General features: G+C 41.1%; 1 protein-coding gene and 1 long non-coding RNA gene across 9 annotated transcripts in view; one reads left to right on the top strand and one right to left on the bottom strand.

Annotated features, from left to right (window-relative positions):
* The window catches only part of NTRK2 (neurotrophic receptor tyrosine kinase 2), a 366,819-nt gene extending 347,885 nt beyond the window's left edge, over positions 1–18,934 (top strand). For all 5 annotated transcript variants that reach the window (XM_017949950.3, XM_003911869.4, XM_003911870.4 and 2 more), the window contains 2 exons: positions 12,075–12,233; positions 13,119–18,934. In XM_017949950.3, coding sequence (XP_017805439.1) covers positions 12,075–12,233; positions 13,119–13,304 — 345 coding nt within the window. In that variant the 3' untranslated portion in view covers positions 13,305–18,934. The remainder of the gene's footprint in view (positions 1–12,074; positions 12,234–13,118) is intronic.
* LOC103878465 overlaps positions 1–20,831 on the bottom strand; it is a 44,477-nt gene that overhangs the window by 11,431 nt on the left and 12,215 nt on the right. The window contains exon 3 of one of the 4 annotated variants that reach the window (XR_004177812.1): positions 15,786–15,867. The exons of 2 other annotated variants lie outside the window; for them this stretch is intronic. This is a non-coding gene — a long non-coding RNA (uncharacterized LOC103878465). Of the gene's footprint in view, positions 1–15,785; positions 15,868–18,138; positions 18,781–20,831 lie in introns of those variants that run through there. One more of the 4 variants, XR_002517675.2, reaches the window with a different exon arrangement.

The raw sequence follows: 20,831 nt of genomic DNA, 5'->3' as shown, positions 1-20,831 counted from the left end.
CCTGCATGTCGTGCACATGTACCCTAGAACTTAAAGTATAATAAACAAAGTAAAATAAAATCTCAAGACATTTTAATACTTTTTATCACCAAAAAAAAAAAAAAAAAAAAAAAAAACAACTATGTCTTAAAGGGAGGTGATGTCTTGCCCACAGTCACACGGAAAATCATTGTAAGCACAAGAAGCCCTGGTCTTCACTGTAGTTCACTGTATTATACAACTCCAGGAGGAGTGGGAGCATGTACCCGGACCGCAGCATGAATGGTGCCCCTTAGGGTCATGTAGTGGAGCAGGACTGTATCAAATCCTGCAGCAAGGGTTTCACTGTTACTCTAACGCTATCACCTGAATGTTTCCTTTTGCTTAAGTCCCAGCCGTAGGGCTGTTCTCCAAGGGAAACATCACCTCTTCGGAACTTTTAGCCTATTGGGGAAGTTTATAGGCTTGATTTAGGCTTATAGGTTTTATCCCTTTTTGGATGCAATGAACAGACTCTAAGACAAGTGATTTATTTACATTCAGCTAGTTGGCAAGTGGCTGATCTAGAACAGGAAACCAGGTCTGTGGACTCCAAAGCTCATTCACTTCTGCTTCCAGGCTTCTCCAACAGGAGTCTGGCTGGGTAGCCTTTGGACCCAAGATGGTGTGTCTGGACCATAGACTCATGAAACCGCAAAATAAACTTACTTTTCATAATGCATTAGGAAGTCTAATGCAATCATTGTATCCAGTGTTAAAGATGAAATATAAGACTTTAAATAAATTCCAGACTTGTCATAAACAACTGGGCTAGTGCTCCAGGTATGGTCCCAGTTAATCCCCAGTCCCTCAACTGTTTACCTCTTTCTGCAGTATTGGGGTGCTTTGGTGGAAAGGTTTGAGAAGCACAGGGGTATGCTACAGTGACTCCCCTAACACTGAACTTCCACTTTTCACCACTGTGCCGAGAAAAGGAGTTGGTCAGAAACTGAGTTCCAATTTCAAAATCGCAAAGCAGCTGCTGCTTGTAGCACGTGCACTTTTTATGGGTATATTTTATCTGTAAGTATGTCCAAAGAGGAGTAAGGAAAATGAGCTTTAAATGTAGGTCGTGTCTTCAACTCAGAGCGTGGCACACAAAGTAGATGCTCAGTAAGAGAAAGCTAACTTATTATATTATTTCTTAACTCTCACAATCATCACAGTAATCGTCATGTCCTTCAAAACCAAGGTCACAATTGCTGTGCGTTACATATATCACAGAGATAGCAGAAAAGAACCATAATGATGCCAGGTTAGCATTTAGAACTCTCTAGAGAAAGTGGTTTTCTGCTGTTATTACACTCACGTGAAGGCAAACATCAGTAACCATAGCAGAATGAACTTCCCCAGCTGAGAGGAAAGAAGACCTTATTCATTTTTAACTGGCTTTCGTGTATTAAGTCCTCATTTCAGGCTAATGATGGAATCTAAATTCCAGCAGTCTTCAGTATTATTGAAGAAGCTGGGATTGACGGTGGGACAGCTACTGTCTCTACTCACTGGACAGGATGCACGCAGGACCGCAGTCATCACCACAATCACAGATGATACGGAGAGTGCTGTTTGCAATGCAGAAAAGCCTTTGCTTTTCTGGCTCTGTTGACAAATCACTGCATATGTCCTTTTTTAAAAGCTACCTGGAATATCAGCCTGTCTTAGTAACTTCCGTAGGAAGAGTCTTACATTGGAGTTTTGGTCCTAAACCAGCATAATGCCATCATCATAACATAGACAATGACACACATATTGCTTCTGCTTCCCTGGTTGCCTTTTCTCAGCACCTTGGTGGTCTCTGTGGCTTTTCACCATCAAAGGGTGCAATGTTTTTGTCTCAAATGCTAAAAGTTAGATGGTATCTTGGGTTCAACACATAATGCTCAGGAGGCCATGAAAAGCTCGGTAACATTGCACATTTTAAAAAGGCAGCTTGATGAAATGTATATTTTTGGAATGTGCAGCTCCCCATTGCTGAGTGATGTGTAAACACAATAACCTCACACCAGGCAGCGTGGTGTATTTGTACTTTCTAAGGGTTTCATTCTTCCATGGATCCACTTGGAAACTCCCTGTGAAGATTAAGAGTTACTGGGGAGCGGAGCTATCACTGGAAGGGGAAGAGCATGTTGTTACTATCTGATGAAGAATCATTGTTTCTAGATCCAAATGTAATTCTAAAACTTCTGTGTGATGAAAGCTTAATGCTATACTGAGAGAAGATTTACTTGCTCCCCATTAGAGCCAAATGTAAAATAAGATGAAATTACATTGGCTTCTAAAACTAGGGGTCTTTGGCTGTTTAGATTATATACAGTACACAAGCAGGAGGCCTTCCCTATGTCATGGGGAAAATGAAACCCATGTGGGAGGTAACCTCAGGTGACATGGAGTCCAGGAAGCCATTCTGCCCCTGTATACACCTCACCAGGGAGTGTCAGGGCCTCCTCATTCTCCCTTAGCCAACTCCCAGGGAACCTGCAAAGGGGTGTGTAGAGGAGAGAGGGAAGAGATTGCTGTAAGGTTTGCACTGGAAATGGACTAGGGCTGCTGTAGAAAACAGCAGGTTTTAGCCATTTGCTAAGCTCTAGAATGAGATAGCAATAGGGAAGGCACCAAGAGTTACCTAGGAAGGGAAGGGAGCAGTAGGGTTGGGTCTTCACTTGGGAATGTGAAGATCTGATAAAGGGCTATAGATTTGGATTCTGGACCAGAACTGCCCACCTCCTAGTGTTCAGAGCTGTTCTTGCTCCCCTGAAATATGCCAGAATCAGAAGGGAGGGATGAGCAAGGAGAGTGTTGCAAACTGAATATCTGTTCCCCTCAAAATTTATGCATCAAAGCCCTAGCCCTCAGTATGACTCTATTTGGAGATGGAGACTCTGAGGAAATATTAAGGTTAAATGAGGTCATGAGAGTGGGTCTTTGATCCCATAAGATTAGTGTTCTCATGGGAAGAGGCATCTGAGAGCTCTCTCTTGCTCTCGCTCGCTCTCTCTTCCTTCCATGTGAGGACACAGCAAGAAAGCAACCACCTACTAGTCAGGAAGAGAACCCGCTCCAGAAAACAAATTGACTGGAACTTTGACCTTCAACTTCTAGCCTCAAAAACTGTAAGAAAATAAATTTCTGTTGGTCTGTGGAACTTTGTTGTGGCAGCCCAAGCAGACTAGGACAGTGAGCCCTTCCCACCCCTGCAGCTGAGTCTGTGTCAGACTAGAGCTAAAATGCAGAGTGCTAAGCCTTTGGAGAGACGGTCCTGACCTAGTCTGTCTACTTCCTAGCTGTGTGCTCTTGAGTCGGTCCCTTGAAATTCCTCATCTCTTAAGTTGGGATAAAAGAACATGCCTGACCGACCCCACAGGATTAGTGGAGAATCTAATACGTAGACTAACTGTAACAGCTGAGGTTTGTTGTACATTACTGTGTGCCAGGAGTTGTCCTAAGGGGTTTGTTTATTTTATTTTATTATTTTATTTTTTGAGATGGAGTCTCACTCTGTCACCCAGGCTGGAGTGCAGTGGTGTGATCTCGGCTCACTGCAACCTCTGCCTCCCATGTTCAAGCAATTCTCCTGCCTCAGCTGGGACTACAGGCATGCGCCACCAGGCCCAGCTAATTTTTGTATTTTTAGTAGAGACGAGGTTTCACCATGTTGGTCAGGATGGTCTCGATCTCTTGACCTCATGACCCTCCCGTCTCGGCCTCCCGTAGTGCTGGGATTACAGGCGTGAGCCACCGTGCCTGGTTTGTTTATTTATTTTCAAGGAAGGCTCATTGAAGTATAATATACCCATAGTATAGATCACTTTTCAGTACACAGTTCTGTGAGTCTTGGCAAACACGGTCATTTAACTGCTGCCACAACCATGAGGTAGAACATTTCCATCACCCTCAGGCTTCCTGTGTGCCTGACTAAAGCAAGTCCTCTCCTCCTCTCAGTTCTATAGTTTGTCTTTTTAAAATATCATGTAAAAGGAATCACCTAAGGGTTTTGAGTCTGGCTTCTTCCAAAGAAAGACATTTTTCTAATATCTACTCTTTGCAACAATATTTTGAAGTTGGCACAATTATTATAGAGTGAAGAGCTGTGGAAATGTTATAAAAAAGCAAAAAGTGTAGGCAAGCCTGAGGTATCATTATTATCATCATTTCTATTATTATTATTATTTCACAGTAGAAAAAATACAATCAAATTTGAATGTAAATTTTGTGTTGAATTTGCCTTATCTAGAATCCAGGTGTCAGGAGAGTGTCATGGTAGCTCTGTGACCTGTCCCTTCAAAACAGATGATAATTTGCCTTATTTGGGGAGAATAGATATTTAATGACATAAAAAGTATTTGACAAAATATTGTTAACATTAAGGTCCAGCACATCTTCTCTTTGACTAACCCAAAAATATTGGCCTTGAAGTTCCTAAGTCATTACCTTTTGTCTGTGACCAGATTGAAAGATGTTATAGGCTACAAATAACAGCAGTTCCAGGAGTGGCAGTAATCAATTTCCAGTACTCAAAAGAGGGAGAGGAAGCTGGTTCCAGCACTCCTCCTTACCTGCCCCGAGCTATGTTCATTCAGGAGTGAGAGATGAGGCAGAAAAGCCTGTTTTTACGCACAAAGCATCCCCTGATTGAGTAGTCACACGCCTGGAAGCCCCTTATCACTCTTTGTAATAGGAGAATTCTCTTCTTCCTGGATGTGGTCATTGTCCAGCCACAATGACTCCAGGTTCTTCTCCAAAGGGAAGATTTTGTGGACATTGTTTCTTTTTCTCTGAGACGGCATCTTACCCAGGCTGGAGTGCAGTGGCGCCATGTTGGCTCACTGCAACCTCCGCCTCCCAGGTTCAAGCGATTCTCCTGCCTCAGCCTCCTGAGTAGCTGGGATTACAGGTGCGTGACACCACCCATGGCTAGTTTTGTATTTTTAGTAGAGAAGGGGTTTCACCATGTTGGTCAGGCTGATCTTGAACTCCTGACCTCGTGATCTGCCTGCCTTGGCCTCCAAAAGTGCTGGGATTACAGGCCCTATTTTTAACCTCCTATTACAGATATAGCATGTAATAAATAAATAAATAAGGTCTAGCTATTCCTTAAAGTTTACAGATTCATGAATTTTTAAGGAACACATCAGGAAAAACTGCTGAAACAAAGCAATGGAGCGTAGGGTGTGATGAGGAGGTCTAGGAGCCCCTTCAATATTTAATGCAACTGAAAGCCTCTGACAACTAATCATCTCTTAATGGGGCTTGCCCTTTGGCCTACAAGTTTCTAAGGGACTAGAATGTTTGGCTTCCAAATAAGTTATCACTCACTCACTGAGTAAATACCACAAGCTGAAAGTGGCCTCCCAGGCATCATTGGTCTTTGCTAGTTGAGTTTAGAAGGTCCCAGATTGGCATTACTCACCTCTAAATCACTAGCAGCTTCAAAGCCAGAGAGGCATTTGCTTTGGGTCTGTAGAAAGGCTCCTGTCTACCAATGTGCCTCTCAGAAGCACAGAAGGAAGATGACAGAGGGAGAGTGAATTTTGGTGGGGTATGATCCTTTGGGAGAAGTAAGAGACAAATGAGAAAAGACTAAATGTGACACTGGCATTTGTATTAGGTCTGGACAAGTGAGATTTGAGAGGAGGATTCTAGGAATGAACAGGGAGGGGCAGTACGGAGAAGAATGGATATAGTAGAAGAGAAGGGAAGAAGATGGGGATGCAAGGAGGATGATAAATGCATTTTCTAAGAAGCCCAACATAATGGGGAGAGCTAACCTGTCACTTCCTCTCTCGTCTCCCAGTATACCTGGAAAATGAGTGGTGCATTCCTCATTAACTTGTGCCAAGGATAACAAACAACTCATAGGAAAGAACCTAGCCTGTCAGCATGAAGAGACATGGGATAGAGAGCTGTCTTCAACACCATTTGGTCACCAATTCATATTTACATTTGCTCAGCAAATTCCTTCATTTCCCTAAATTCCAGGCTTCCAATTTCAAAAAACAAATTGTTCGTTAGCCACAAACAACTGAAATTTTTCACAATTTACATCCTAATGACCAGAGTGTGTACTTTGAATTTATTGGATAAGAAATAAACTTTATAGTCAAACTAATTAGATGTGTCCATTCTGATTTAAATATAAAATCTTTGATTTCTAATGCAAGATATTTACACCAAGGGCCTTTTAGTATTTTCTTCAGGATTTACTGTCTTGAAATACCTTTCAAACAGGTAGATTTAAAGAATGTTCAGGCCTGGGTATTTTAACTAGAACGCAGTTGTTATTTTTCTCTACATATCACTATCAAAATTATGAGGTGTCATAGAAATAAATATTAAGGGCTAAAAGAAGAGTTCTTTTCTTGATATATTTTAAAAACGGGGTCCATTTTTTTTTCAGGTTGATTTATTTTAGGCACTATGGAATTTCTTTTTGGCCTTGTGCCTCAGACATTGTTCTGATTAGCTTTGCTGGTTTAACCAAGTTGCAGTGATTTAGCAGCCCTGATGGTCATCTGGTTTTTAAAATTATTTTTCCGTAGTTTAACTTCCTTCTTTAGTGTCTCCTAATTTTCTCCACAACTATCTTTAGAAAAATACTCCTTTATGTTATACATAATGAAGTCTTCCTAGACTTCATTCCCAGACATAATAATTCCAAGTCTGCAATGTGGACACTTCCCCTGTCTACTGTACAGGTGGCAAACCTAGACATGGGATTTCTTATACAACTTAGAAAGCCTTTATACTCCTTGTGAACCACAGTAGATTTGGCTGCATTTTGAGAAGTTATGAATTTCTTATTTGTAGCATCAAATGGGTGAGACTGTTTCCATCCGTCTAATCTAAGGCTTGGTTCTATCGAGAGTTTACAGAAATGACTGGAGAATGTACGGGAAGGTAGTGAAGACTGATCTCTTTCAAGAAACACATTGAGACAAATAGCAGCACTCACGAGGAACCCACTGAAGACATGGTATGCTTACCAGCCTCTGCCTCGTCTCCCACCAGAAAGAACTGAATTGTGTACATCTCTCTTGAGGCATGTGATACATTAGGCAAAGAAAGGAGTTCCTTCTGTGTTCCCAGAGCTACACTAACAGTACTAGAACCATCCCTGCACTGCAGCAGGGAGGGAGAGTTTTTTCTCTCCCTCCCTGGGACTTGAGCTTGCCTTTAGGAGACCTTTGGGAAGTAGGGAGAAAGGGAAGAAGATCAAACTTTCTAAGAGGCATGAGTAACTTGGCCCTGGATGGGAAGCCACCTAAACTTGCTGGCTGAGCACAGAGTGTGTGTGGAGACTGGAGAAAGCAGAAAAGCAGAGGGGTCCATCCTAATGAATACAGGTTGTCCAATGGGGAGAGGTTTGGTATGTGGCTTTAGGTAAACTACTTAAACTCACTGACTTTTAGGGGCATTACTTGCACTATCCAGGCAAGTCTATGTCTGCTCTAGAGCATAACCATTGGGTTCAAGTGGGATAATTGAATAGAAATTCTTTGTAAATGGTGAAGACTGAGTGTTGATGGATGATTATGGTGGTGCCGAGGTGGTGGGTAACTCTAGAACCACAGCGTTTTTGTGCTAGAAGTAACCAAGAGCTGCCCTAACTCTTCACATTTTACTAATAAAGACAGAAACCAGACCTGAGGGTACCTGCTCAGGCTGGTTAATAGCAGCACAAGAACTAGAACTCCAGTCTCTTGGGTTGAGGAAAATAACAATTGCAAGTCCGTCCAAGTCAACTCTCCAGATAACGGGGTTTCTCATCTTGCACCAGATCAACCTGGTGAGTTTAGTGGAGACCATGAGACCCCATTCAACTTAATTACTGGAGAGTCCCTGAGGCCCCACGGCATATCAGTCTGAGAGCAGGAATTCTGACTCCCAGTGTCATTCCTGGGATCACATTCCATCTCACAAATATTTAAGCAAGGGCATGAGGGCAAGTTGCCAAGTAGTACGATACAAAACAAATGTCTCATTGTGTTTGTTGCTGCGCAGCGTGTTGTTTGTGTGGTCCAAAAACCATCAAGTGACTATAACTAGAATGTGACAGTAATTTGTAACAACAGTGACTTTTTTTGTGGGGGGAGGGTCTGCTTTTGTGACATGCTTCAAAATTCTGAGAAAGGGTTGCAAAAGAAATGTTCAGAAATGTTCTAAATAGGCTTAGAAAACTTGTGAACCCTGTCTGAACTTTTATTAGATTGTCCCACCACTCACCCATTTGACATCTGAACAAGGAAAGCATTATTTATAACAGCATGCATGAAATCCCAGAAGGGATTCTTGAAAGAATTAGAGTGAAAAATCTGCCCCAAAGAGACAGCAAGCAGAAAATAAACGATCAGTTGAGAAAACATGTAAATCAAAATGTGAATCTTTTGTTCTCTCTCTCTTCTTTAGAGGAAACAAAAGCTGTTTCTTGGCCATTAGCAATGCAGGAGAGAGAACCAGCATCAGATTTTCTATCTTGCATTGCCAGTGACAAAAAAAAAAAAAAAAAAAAAAAGGGTGCTGCTGTCAAAGGAGCCACTTGCTTATGGCCAAATGAGGAGTTCAGGAGAGTGAGATATAATGATTCTTCTTAACGTCTCCAGAATGGCTGCTTCTCGTGGAGGAAGTAAGTGAGTGAAGGTTCCAGAGAAGAAAGTCACACCTCAAAAGCATTTAATACTTTAAGACTTAGAAAGCACTTTCACAAATGCCTGCTCCAGTAAATACCTCCCAACAACATTGGGAGGTATACATTGGTACCTATATATAATTATTACACCTTGGCCACAGAGACGTTTGGCAACTAGTCAAGGTTACCCAAGTAGGAAACAGGTGACTGAGCTATTGGAAACCAGCTATTGTCATCTACTGCATTGCAGCTGTGAATGTCCAGGTAGATATGGAAATCCTGAGATCTTGCTAAATTAACACACTCCTAAGTGTATTTTTAGCTGTCTTGTTCGAGACATATATAAATGGTTATCTCTCCCACAAACACACATTCAAATAGTTTAATTTACCAAAGTTAAGTTTGTTCTTTCCTGCCAAACTCCTCATATACTTTAATAAGGCTCAGTCCCTGATGGATCTCCTTAAATTGAAGAGGGTTGCAATTCATAGTACATTTGACACATTTGATCTAGGAACTTCTGGGATTGCCAGCTTTTAACATTTTGAGGGACTGATATCAGAAAGAACACCATGCTGGGTCATAATATCCCAGTCTCTTGTTACTCCCACGCACCAACTACATACTGATTATAAATCTAGATTCTAATTTCAATATTTTCGTAAAAGAAATAACTATGTCTTTTTCACTAAGAACTAGGCCCTCTCACTCCGTGTAACTCTGGGATGAAACCCTCAGAGCCATGCATTTGTCCACTCTTTTAAGCCTTTTATCTTTAAAAGTTTCTGTAAAATTCAAGGTTTCACACTTCTAAATAGCTCTTGCAGGAAGGCTCTTTGCAAGAAGTAATTCATTCCTCCCCACAAAAGAACGCCACTCTTAGCAAGTTCTACACTCCTTTCTAAGAGATTAGCAGACACTTCCCTTTCCTGGATGTTAAAACAAAACAACACAACTCAGACAGCATAACAAGACCAGGTCTCAGTCTTTAGTGTGAGATTCCCACTTCTCTAAGCCACTTTGACCACTGGGGTCCTATTTTATCTAAAGAGAAAGAACAGCAGCACCAAAATGCACAGTGGAGCTGGTTGTACCACAGCAGTATGCTGAGATGAACAATGATGATATGAGCTCTTCTTTATAAGGTAGGAAGAAGGTGAAAATGAGAGCGGTAAGCTTAAAAATAAGATATATAGCAAAAGGGATTGTTTTTCTCTTTGATTTCATCTTACCTATTTTTTTTTTTTTTTTTGCATGTTAGGTAAGCAGAATAAGGCCATGTTTGTATCTTAAGAGGTCCCCAGAAAATGCTTGCTGTGTGGATGAAAATGGTCTGTTAAAATGTGTAGACCTCTGTCCTATCTGCACCACTTGCTGGAAGTGTCACCCCAGGCAAGGTCCCATAATTGCCAGGAGCAATTTCATCGTCTGTAGGCTAGAGGAGCCACCATGAGTCCTGAGTTCTTTGTGGTTTGCTCACGCAATGAAATGGCACCGGACGTGTGTAGATGTTTTCTAAACTATATGGTACATTCCAATTATGGTTTCAGAGAATGGCAAGGAGACTAGAGATGCTTTATTCTAGGGGTTAACAATCTTTGAAAATGTGTGTGCCAAAGTGCCCAACCTTTTCTGGCACATAAACAAAAGGGTCATTTGCCTAGCTCTGCAAGGTGGCAGCAGCATCCCTGAATGGTCCAAAGCAGTCCTCTCCTTGCCACTGCCATGTGGGCTGCCCAGACCTGGTGGGATCATTCTACCCTCATACTGCAAGTCCTCCCAAGCATCTGGAAACATCAGCAGATTCCCTCTCCCAAAGTCCTAGGTACCCAGGGGTCACAGAGTTATGAATAGGGCAGATATTCACCAAGCCAGAAATGCGCTGAGATAGCTGTACCCATGTTTACCACCCACATCCTTCCTGGTTGGTCAGTGTCTGTGCCACACTGATTGCAGTTTGAGTATCGACCCTGAGGGTGACTGTTGCCACCACCTTCAGACATGAGGTAAGACCATAAGAGAAGTCTCTGTCTATTAAACACTGATGACCTGTCACTGCTGAAGGAAGAGAGAGGAAATCTAACACCAATGAAAACCAACTTAGCCTTTATGAGCTTTATGTTTATTAAAAGCTGAATAGTAAAGATGGTCACCTGAGCCAGTAGTTTTTGTCCCTATTTGTCAAATTTGGATGCATCATACAGAGAAGAATGAAATAAAATACCCTCCTCCTTTTGTACTCTTGTGCTTTCTTTGGTGCTAAGAACATCACTGGGAATCACCAAGCGTGTTAGACATCTCTGACACTTCAGCCTCTTGGGTTCTGGGGTAGAGGAATATTTTTCAGGTACTGTTAGTTTATTTTCTTCCTTTAATAAATACTAACTGGATATTGAGAATTAGAATTGGGCAGAAACTGTATGCACCATTGCTCTATAAACTCAGGACCCAGAGTTGTTACAGAGGTCCAACGTTTTGCTGTAGGATAAGCCCACCTGCTCTCAGGTGTCAGGCACACTGTGTAGCCTGGTGGTGCTGGGGGGTTACCAGGATGAAAAGCGGAACTTACCAGCCACAGGACTACTGTGCAGAAATCTGTTCATGGGTTTGAAATCAGGCATCCCTGACAAACCCGGAAATGAGCTTCTTAACTTTCCTCCACGAAGTAGAAAGTCATATACAATTTTACTTTGTCAAAGAAAGTTTTCTTTGCCTGTACTAATGCAATTGCTATCTGATGCCCCAGTCTTGGTGTTTTCATTAAAGTGGGCATTTAAAAAAATGTATTTATCTATTGTGGTAAATAATCTAAGGAGCAGTGCCCTGTAATAGAGGAAAGTCCTGAGCTTAGAATCCAAAGACCTGAGTTTTTGTGTCTGTAAGCAATCTGAATCTCATTGCCTTACCTGTAGAAGGAGAATAATAATGCCTGACCTGCCTATCGCTGAGTGATGGTGGAGGGGTTTGAGTCAGCATCATGTACACATAAGACTTGAAGGCAGAAGGAGGCTCTAGCCTTGCCAAGGAAGTAGAGTCACTGGTTGGTCATTTTGGATGCAGAGCCCCTCTTTGTTCTCCTGGTCAAAGTGATCTTGTTAATTAGAAGATTGAGTCATCCTCCTAGCAGAAAGTGCATGTATGTGTGTGTAGTTTTATTTATCCAAGGTGATCATCTACCTACTCATCATCCCTGCTCCTATCTGGTTTTGAGAGAAAGAATTGCAAATAATATATTTTTAAATGATTTGGATCACTCTTTGCCCTCTGTCTCTGTTGCTTGAGACTATGAAGAAATCATATATCCCTTATGTGTTTATAAACAATTAAAACTATAAAGTGCAAATAAGGAAAGCAAGCAGTGTCCCCCAGCCTCTCCCTTCCACACCTGGTTTTGGAGTGACTGATGCCTCCCTGTTGATCCCTTTCTCTCCAGGTCGGTGGCCACACGATGCTGCCCATTCGTTGGATGCCTCCAGAGAGCATCATGTACAGGAAATTCACGACAGAAAGTGACGTCTGGAGCCTGGGGGTCGTGTTGTGGGAGATCTTCACCTACGGCAAACAGCCCTGGTACCAGCTGTCAAACAACGAGGTGTGCAATGGGTCTGGCCAAGACCCTCCAGAGGGCTGAGATCCCAGAGGCTTCCATCAGCTGGGGCCTTGTTTTGGGTTGGAAGACCATGTCAGGACGTTATCTTATGGGGTTTTGTTGGCGGCAGCACTTCCCAAGTAGCCTGCTATGTTTCTAAATTTCGTGGTCAAAGTATAGTCACTCTGAGAAAGCAAAGCACAGCACTCGCTGATATGTCCTTGCTCCTCTGGTGGTGGGACTGAGGAGTCACTTTATGCAGCTCATCTGATAAATTAATAGCAGATGTAGCATTCCAGAACCCATACAGTCCAGCGAGTTCTTTAGTATTGTTCCAACGAAGTTTCAAGGTCCTTTCCCTTTTGAATATTTCACCAGAACATTAACTTCTAGTGAAAAACTCAAACGTTTTGTTTTTTCTATTCTTACTCTTGCAAATATGTTTATATTTGAGGCACAGCTTCTTGGTCAGGCACCGCACATCTTTTTCAGATCCATGTCTGTCTTTTTAATCCAGTTCCTTTATCCAATAGCCTGCGAGGTTTCCTGTCAGTCAGTGCCTTAACACACAAGTGACTCATGTTCCATCTCAGACCAATAAAAACCACAACATGCGGGAGCTCCAGTGTGCGGTTTGGGAGCATTCCATATAAATTATTTTTCCACTAGTTTTGTGAAATCAGAGTGGCTTGGAAAAATGGATATAAGCCAATCAAATTAAATACAATATAAACTAACCTATAATAATTGTTCTCTTCCTTCTGAGAAAATGAAACCAAGAGTGGGCTTCTTTTGTAAAAGCCCCTCTTCTGCTGTTTCTTGCGCTAACATTTCTTTGATGTGCGTTGCTTTTCCTCCTGTCTCATCCTATCTTTGATCTCTGTCCAGGTGATAGAGTGTATCACTCAGGGCCGAGTCCTGCAGCGACCCCGCACGTGCCCCCAGGAGGTGTATGAGCTGATGCTGGGGTGCTGGCAGCGAGAGCCCCACATGAGGAAGAACATCAAGGGCATCCATACCCTCCTTCAGAACTTGGCCAAGGCATCTCCGGTCTACCTGGACATTCTAGGCTAGGGCCCTTTTCCCCAGACCGATCCTTCCCAACATACTCCTCAGACAGGCTGAGAGGATGAACATCTTTTAACTGCCGCTGGAGGCCACCAAGCTGCTCTCCTTCACTCTGACAGTATTAACATCAAAGACTCCGAGAAGCTCTCGAGGGAAGCAGTGTGTACTTCTTCATCCGTAGACACAGTATTGACTTCTTTTTGGCATTATCTCTTTCTCTCTTTCCATCTCCCTTGGTTTGTTCCTTTTTCTTTTTTTAATTTTCTTTTCCTTTTTTTTTTTGGTCTTCCCTGCTTCACGATTCTTACCCTTTCTTTTTAATCAATCTGGCTTCTGCATTACTATTAACTCTGCATAGACAAAGGCCTTAACAAACGTAATTTGTTATATCAGCAGACACTCCAGTTTGCCCACCACAACTAACAATGCCTTGTTGTATTCCTGCCTTTGATGTGGATGAAAAAAAGGGAAAACAAATATTTGACTTAAACTTTGTCACTTCTGCTGTACAGACATCGAGAGTTTCTATGGATTCACTTCTATTTATTTATTATTATTACTGTTCTTATTGTTTTTGGATGGCTTAAGCCTGTGTATAAAAAAGAAAACTTGTGTTCAATCTGTGAAGCCTTTATCTATGGGAGATTAAAACCAGAGAGAAAGAAGATTTATTATGAACCACATTATGGGAGGAACAAAGACAACCATTGGGATCAGCTGGCGTCCATCCCTACTTAGGAAATTCTCAGCAACTGTTAGCTGGGAAGAATGTATTCGGCACCTTCCCCTGAGGACCTTTCTGAGGAGTAAAAAGACTATTGGCCTCTGTGCCATGGATGATTCTTTTCCCATCACCAGAAATGGCGGCGTGCAGTAGAGAGCAAAGATGGCTTCCGTGAGACACAAGAAGGTGCATAGTGTGCTCGGACACAGTTTTGTCTTCATAGGTTGTGATGATAGCACTGGTTTGTTTCTCAAGTGCTACCCACAGAACCTTTGTCAACTTCAATTGAAAAGAGGTGGATTCATGTCCAGAGATCATTTCGGGGTCAGGTGGGAAACCAAGAACTTGGAAAAGATAAGACAAGCTATAAATTCGGAGGCAAGTTTCTCTTACATTGAACTTTTCAGATCTCACTTTCCTCCGACCCTTAACTTCCATGCCCACCCGTCCTTTTAACTGTGCAAGCAAAATTGTGCATGGTCTTCGTTGATTAATACCTTGTGTGCAGACACTACCGCTCCAGACATCGTTCCCCTGATAGGTAGAGCAGATCCATAAAAAGGTATGACTTATACAATTAGGGGAAGCTAATGGAGTATATTAGCTGAGTTTCAATGTCTCTGGGTTGTACGGTGGTGATGGGTTTTAATGAATATGGACCCCGAAGCCTGGAAATCCTCATCCACGTGGAACCCACAGGACTGTGGGAAGGGCAGAATCAATCCCTAAGGGAAAGGAAACCTCACCCTGAGGGCATCACATGCACTCACGTTCAGTGTACACAGGTCAAGTCCCTTGCTCTGGGCTCTGGTTGGGAGAGTGGTTTCATTCCAAGTGTTCTCCATTGTCAGTATGCTGTCTTTGTTTCCTTCACTCCATTGAAAACGTCAAAATACAAAATTTGGCACAGCATGCCAACGGAAGGCTGTGCCCAGACCAAGCACTGGAAATGTGCTTCTGGGCATAGTCACTGGTTTTGCAAAAAAGAGGGCGCAAATTTAAATAGAAATTTACAGCTATTTGAATGGTCAGATATACCAAGAAAGAAAAATATTTCTGTTCCTCAAGAAAACTTGCTACCCTCTGTGAGGGGAATTTTGCTAAACTTGACATCTTTATAACATGAGCCAGATTGAAAGGGAGTGATTTTCATTCATCTTAGGTGATGTTATTTCTTATTTGTTTCTGAAGGTGCGATAGCTCTGTTTTAGGTTTTGCTTGTGCCCGTTAATTACTGAAACACCTTGTTTTTCATTAAAGGCTTGGAAAGTCAATTCTCAAAAATTCAAAAGTGTAAATTAACAGAGAACAAAAGGAAATCCAGTAGCATCTGCAGTCAAGCGAGGGAGATGACAAGATGAACCTTATGTCCATTCAAGTTATATGCTGACCTATGAGAGATAAGAGTTGGGTCGTTTGTTCTCTTTGTTGGTGATTTAAAAAAAAAAAAAAACAAAACCCTTCAGAATACATATAATAACATAATGAAAGCCATATCTCCATGATATATACGTGCATGTATGTATCATATTAAGGACCCATGGTACTGTTAAAACACTGTAGAACTCTGTGACGTAGTAAGGAAGGGGCAGATTTGTACAAAAACTTTTCTAGATTCCATCAGCGATGACCTGAAAACCAACACAGGTTTGTCATTCTGCATGTCTGGCCAGCTGCTCTCAGGGGAGAAGCTACAAGTTATTTATTTTATTTTAAGAGAGCAAAGTAGGTAATAATTTAAGGGATCAAATTCAAGGAGGGCTGTGCAGTTTTAGAGCAAAGATTTGTTTAAGGCCAATGAGACTTTGGGAGCATCCCATTCCAGTTTTGTCTTTTTTTTTTTCTCTGAAAGAAAAAAGCAAAAAATAAAATAAAATTCCACTTATTCCTTCTGACAAGTCCCTAAAGGTCTTGAAATAAAAGGTTCTATGCAAGTGCAAAGTTTTATAGTTATTTATATTGCTGATTATTACTATTACTATCTCTGTTGTCTTAAGAGTATGTGCTGATTTCAGAGACATCTCAAATTGAAAGAATATCAGATTGCTTTTAAAGTAGCTGAATGAGCCACAGAATATCTGAAATTATTCATTGCTGTTCCTCCACCATCCCCTTTCTCATGGTCTGATTTTTAGAAGAGTAGCATCCTCGTTCTAAAATGTCATGATCACCAAATATGGCCTTCCATCAAATTTGTGAAAACTACAGTATAATAGTGACAAACCTAATTCTCTAGCCCAAACCTGGTCTGACAATCATTTCCATTTAGAAGTCATTGAATAGTTTTCCAAACACTTTCCATGTGTGTTAGCAAATTATTCCTATTTTGTGTAGATGAGGACATTGAGACTCAGAGACCCTCAGAAGCATGCTAGAGGTCTCCAGCCTAGCTTCCGGCACCACTGGGACTGAATCCAAGTACTCTCACTCTGAACTTCATGGTTCTGTCCACTAGAGACTCTCATATACAAACAAGCAGTTCAGGAAAGAAAGCACGCTAACACATTCACGAAGCAGTATATGAAGTTAGAAGAACACAAGGAAATACAGGAGATGACAAGCAGCTGAGATATTGTGATATGTAATCATGCTCTTATCTTCAGCTAAATTCAGCTAAATCCTTGTACACTGAACCAATGTCATAATCAGGCTTATTTAGAAAACACTTTGAACTATGCTATAAAAGATTATATCAGAATTCATATTATACATGTGTTCACATCAGCACTACCTGTGATATTTTCATGTATTTATATGTGTTATAAATACTTGATTTATACATATACAAATGCACATACATAGTGTGTTTGTGTGTTTATGTATAAATTTATAGGCACACAATAATAGAGATAATTATAAGTAGGGTGAGGTATGAATAATTTGCTTAAAATATGCTAAATAACCAAAACTGTTTAACGTCATGTTGCTGTTAGTGCTTCCATTCTCCATGTGGGCAGGACTACATCACACTTTTCAACTCTGTGCAGTACTGCATGGGTGGAAGACATATTTAAGATAATGTGCTTCCCAAAACAACTGAATAAAAGCCATCCCACTACACTGAGTGCTTTCTCTGGCTCCTTGCAAAGGAAGATACTTTTTGTAAAGGTCCAGGAAAGGAACATTGCTTTCTTTTTGTCTTTCAGCACATTTGTATTATGCTCACCTTGTCTTTGTCCCACTGTGACCCCTTGACACTTGAGTTCAGAGTTCAAGCATTCCAAATGTAAATTGGAATGTTGGCAGCCCAGTGTCTCGAAGGCCAATGATGAGCTGTCCAAGACCCCACAGTGAGATGAGCAACTCTTAGGAATTCCCACATCCGAGAGTGAATACACCAACTAACAGTATAGAATGCTGTCCTTTCCAAAGCGTCCTGACTGCAGGATTACCTGGTCAAGAATGGACTTTCTTTGAATCTTTCTTTTTGCAAATTGGACAGCCTGTAATACCAATACCATTGTTGTATCTAACTAAATAAATGACTGCATATACACACATACTCTCAATTTTCTTGCTTCTCCATTTTCTTTTTCCTCCCCTGTTTCAGGACTTTTATTTTCAATGTTGACCTTTGGTTTGGCCATATATCACTGTTACAGGAAATCTCATGAGAGGAATGGCTAGGGACCCAACTCTTCAAATGTCTAAGTTAGCAGTTACAGCTGATTTTTTATGATGCATAATTGGAATGTGGAGCCTCTGAGGTTGTGATAGCTTGTACATGAATTTCAAACGTTATTCTAAAGAATGAGGGGTGGGAGGGATTTACAGTTAGAAACCACAGTGCAGGAAGGGGTATTTTCTTGTTGTCAGGGCTGAAATGAATCACTGCTGCTCAAGTCAAAGGTTCTTGAATATGCTTAGTTTTTGCATTCCCCCCCTTCTTTTCCTTGACCTTTATTTATTTAATTATGTATTTATTTATTTATATACTTTTGCTCCATTCATCACAAACACAAAGCAAAGCAAAAAAAAAATACATATATATATATATATATATCTGTATATGTGTTGTAAGCAAAACACTGTGAATTTCACAACCACCACCAAGCAACTATATTGCCATCTTGACATACGTCTCAGGAGACGAAATGAGAAAAGATGGGGATGTCATTTTTTAGTCTATGCGTTCGAGGCCAGGTCCATGTTTATTTATTTCTTTAGTCTATGCATTAATGAAAATGATCCTGAGTGGAGGTTAGTTGAATGTTCAATGTACTGGAGCAAGCATCATAAAAGCTGCTAGTAGCCGTGCGTTTGAACAGGAAAAAAAAATTAGGGAAAATGAAATGTAAAGGCCTGTATCTTGCAGCTTGTATATCTTACTATTGCTTTAAAAATGTATAAAACAGCTGGAAATGTTTTAAATACAAGGTCTTTGAATTAAATGTGGATTTTAAATATGTAATCCCTTGACAAATGACCAAATTATGGTGAACTATAGCTCCCTGTGTTCTTCGATCAATACCTATAACTTACAAATCTGCCTGGAGATGTGGACATTCTGCATTTGCTTCTGTATCTGGAGAGATGTTTGTATATATCCAGGCCGTACACACACACATTTCCATATCTCTCTGCAGATATATTTCCCCTTCAATTGTGACCTGGTATTTGGAACTCTCCTTTTCATTTGGTTTCTCTTCCTTTTCATGTGATGTCTCTGTGCTAATACCAGTTCTTGTTTTGCAATCTGTTTTGAGGTCCATTGCTTTACTAAGACCCACTGCATCTTGGCTGATTTCAAAGTGACACCTGAATACAGTGTTTAAAAAAAAAAAAAAGTTTTGTTTGTAAATCATGTGACCAGCTTCTCTCAACCTGACATGGAAAGTCTCTTGTACTACAGTGTATTTAATAAAAATGATGTCTTACAATAAATAACATACTCTGAAAGAGAGACTAAAAATGACATGATGATTACTTTTTAAAAATGTACAGAATTTCCACAAGCATGGTGTTCTCTTTATTCTATAGGTATATATGTCTGGTTTTGGTTTTGGTTTTGTTTAAAGACAGGGTCTTGTAATGTTGCCCAGGCTGGAGTGCACTGGCTATTCACAAGCATGATCATAGCTCACTGCAGCCTCAAACCCCTGGGCTTAAGCCATCCTCCTGCCTTAGCCTTCTGACTACCTGGGACTAACAGGTGCATACCACTGCACCCAGCTATATGTATGTGTTTTTAGATAGGGTCACTGCAGATGCCTGTGGTGCTCATTAGTTGAAGGTAGTGAGGGTAAGTGGTTAGTCATAGACATAAGTTTCCTGTCGGATCTATCCATAATTCTGATATTTTCAACTTACACCTTGGATAACTAGAACATCACTGTGAATTGCTTTACTTTCTGCAACAATATAAATGCCCTATCTGTACTGTCCAATATGGTAGCCTCTACCCACATGTGGCTAGTGGACACTTGAAACATGGCCAGTGTGACCAAAGAACTGAATTTGAATTTTTATTTAATTTCAATTAGCTTATATTTAAATAGCCACATATGGCTAGTGGCTTCCATGTTGGACAGCACAGAGCAAGAAGACACAATCACCAGGGTTTTGAAAAGATTAAACCTTAGAAACATCCCAAGAGATTAGTGTATCGTGGCACCCTAGGGTTGGGGCCGCTTCGAGGATCTGAATGACTCAGGAGTAGAAATAACTGAATTAAAAGTGCCACACTCTCTTGGCCTCTCTATGCACCAGTGTTTCTGAAATCATAGTGGTGGGGGAGGACAAAATTAGGGTGGCTTGGCAGGGGTCCTCTAGGCTATCTCTTCCTTGCCATCAGAATGGTCTGCCCACATTCTTGTTCTCAGTATTTCACAGTCAGATTTCCCAGGGTCTGGCCTCCTCTTCTCAACCCTGTAAGAGGCACACCAGCATCTGGGCAACATTCCTGCCATAGGCTTGGCAATAGACGCTCCAAAACTCAGAATCCTTAGAAACATTGCCTCCTGAATCCCTCCTTTTAGTGATGCAGATATATTTTTCTTGAGTTAAAAAAAAAAATACGATCAGGTGAAAACTCAGGAGAGACTTGGAAAATGCAATGCCATAAAAGGGGCAAAGCAACTTGTCCAAAAATCCAAATAAGGTTATATGTCCCTGTAGAATCATAGTGTACATCCCCCTCAAAGAAACTGTGGATTGAAGGAGGAAGTTTAACGACTAATGACCTGGCCAGCCACAACCCAGTTTGGACTATTAAAGATCCTGACTTTTACCAGACTACATTCGTATATTCCTATTATTGGTACAATTATAATGGTGCCCATTTAAATTCCAAACCTGAAGTCGTGTCCCAGAGCCCTCTCTTGCTCCCTTGTGTATCCCATCTGGCCTTCCCTCTTCAAATACTCCTTCCATGCATGCACGGAAGGTGCCTATTTTCTTGGATGAGAAAAATGCTTCTGAAGTATTATTATTAACAACATCATTAGAACAGACATACTTACTTTTAGAATAAATCAACCAACAAAACGAATCCTTCCTCTGTGCCAGGGTGTTATACATGTGTATTAGTATCTGGTGGCTGCTGTAATAAATTGCCACAGACTAGGTGGCTAAAGACAACAGAAGTTTAATTTCTTATAGTTCTGGAGGCCAGAAATCTGCAAGTAAGAGGTTGTCAGAGCTGCACTCTCTTGGAAGGCTCTATGGGAGAATATTTTCCTTACTTGCCCCAGCCATTGGTGGCTCAGATGTTCCTTGCTGGTGGTTACATCACTCCAGTCTCTGCTTCCTTGATCAGATTACCTCAAATTACCTTCTCCTCTTCATGTGTCTTCTTCTCTGGGTATCTG

Source organism: Papio anubis, chromosome 13 (assembly GCF_008728515.1).
Source record: "Papio anubis isolate 15944 chromosome 13, Panubis1.0, whole genome shotgun sequence".
NCBI classification, from domain to species: domain Eukaryota; kingdom Metazoa; phylum Chordata; class Mammalia; order Primates; family Cercopithecidae; genus Papio; species Papio anubis.
This window is presented reverse-complemented; position numbering and strand designations above follow the sequence as displayed.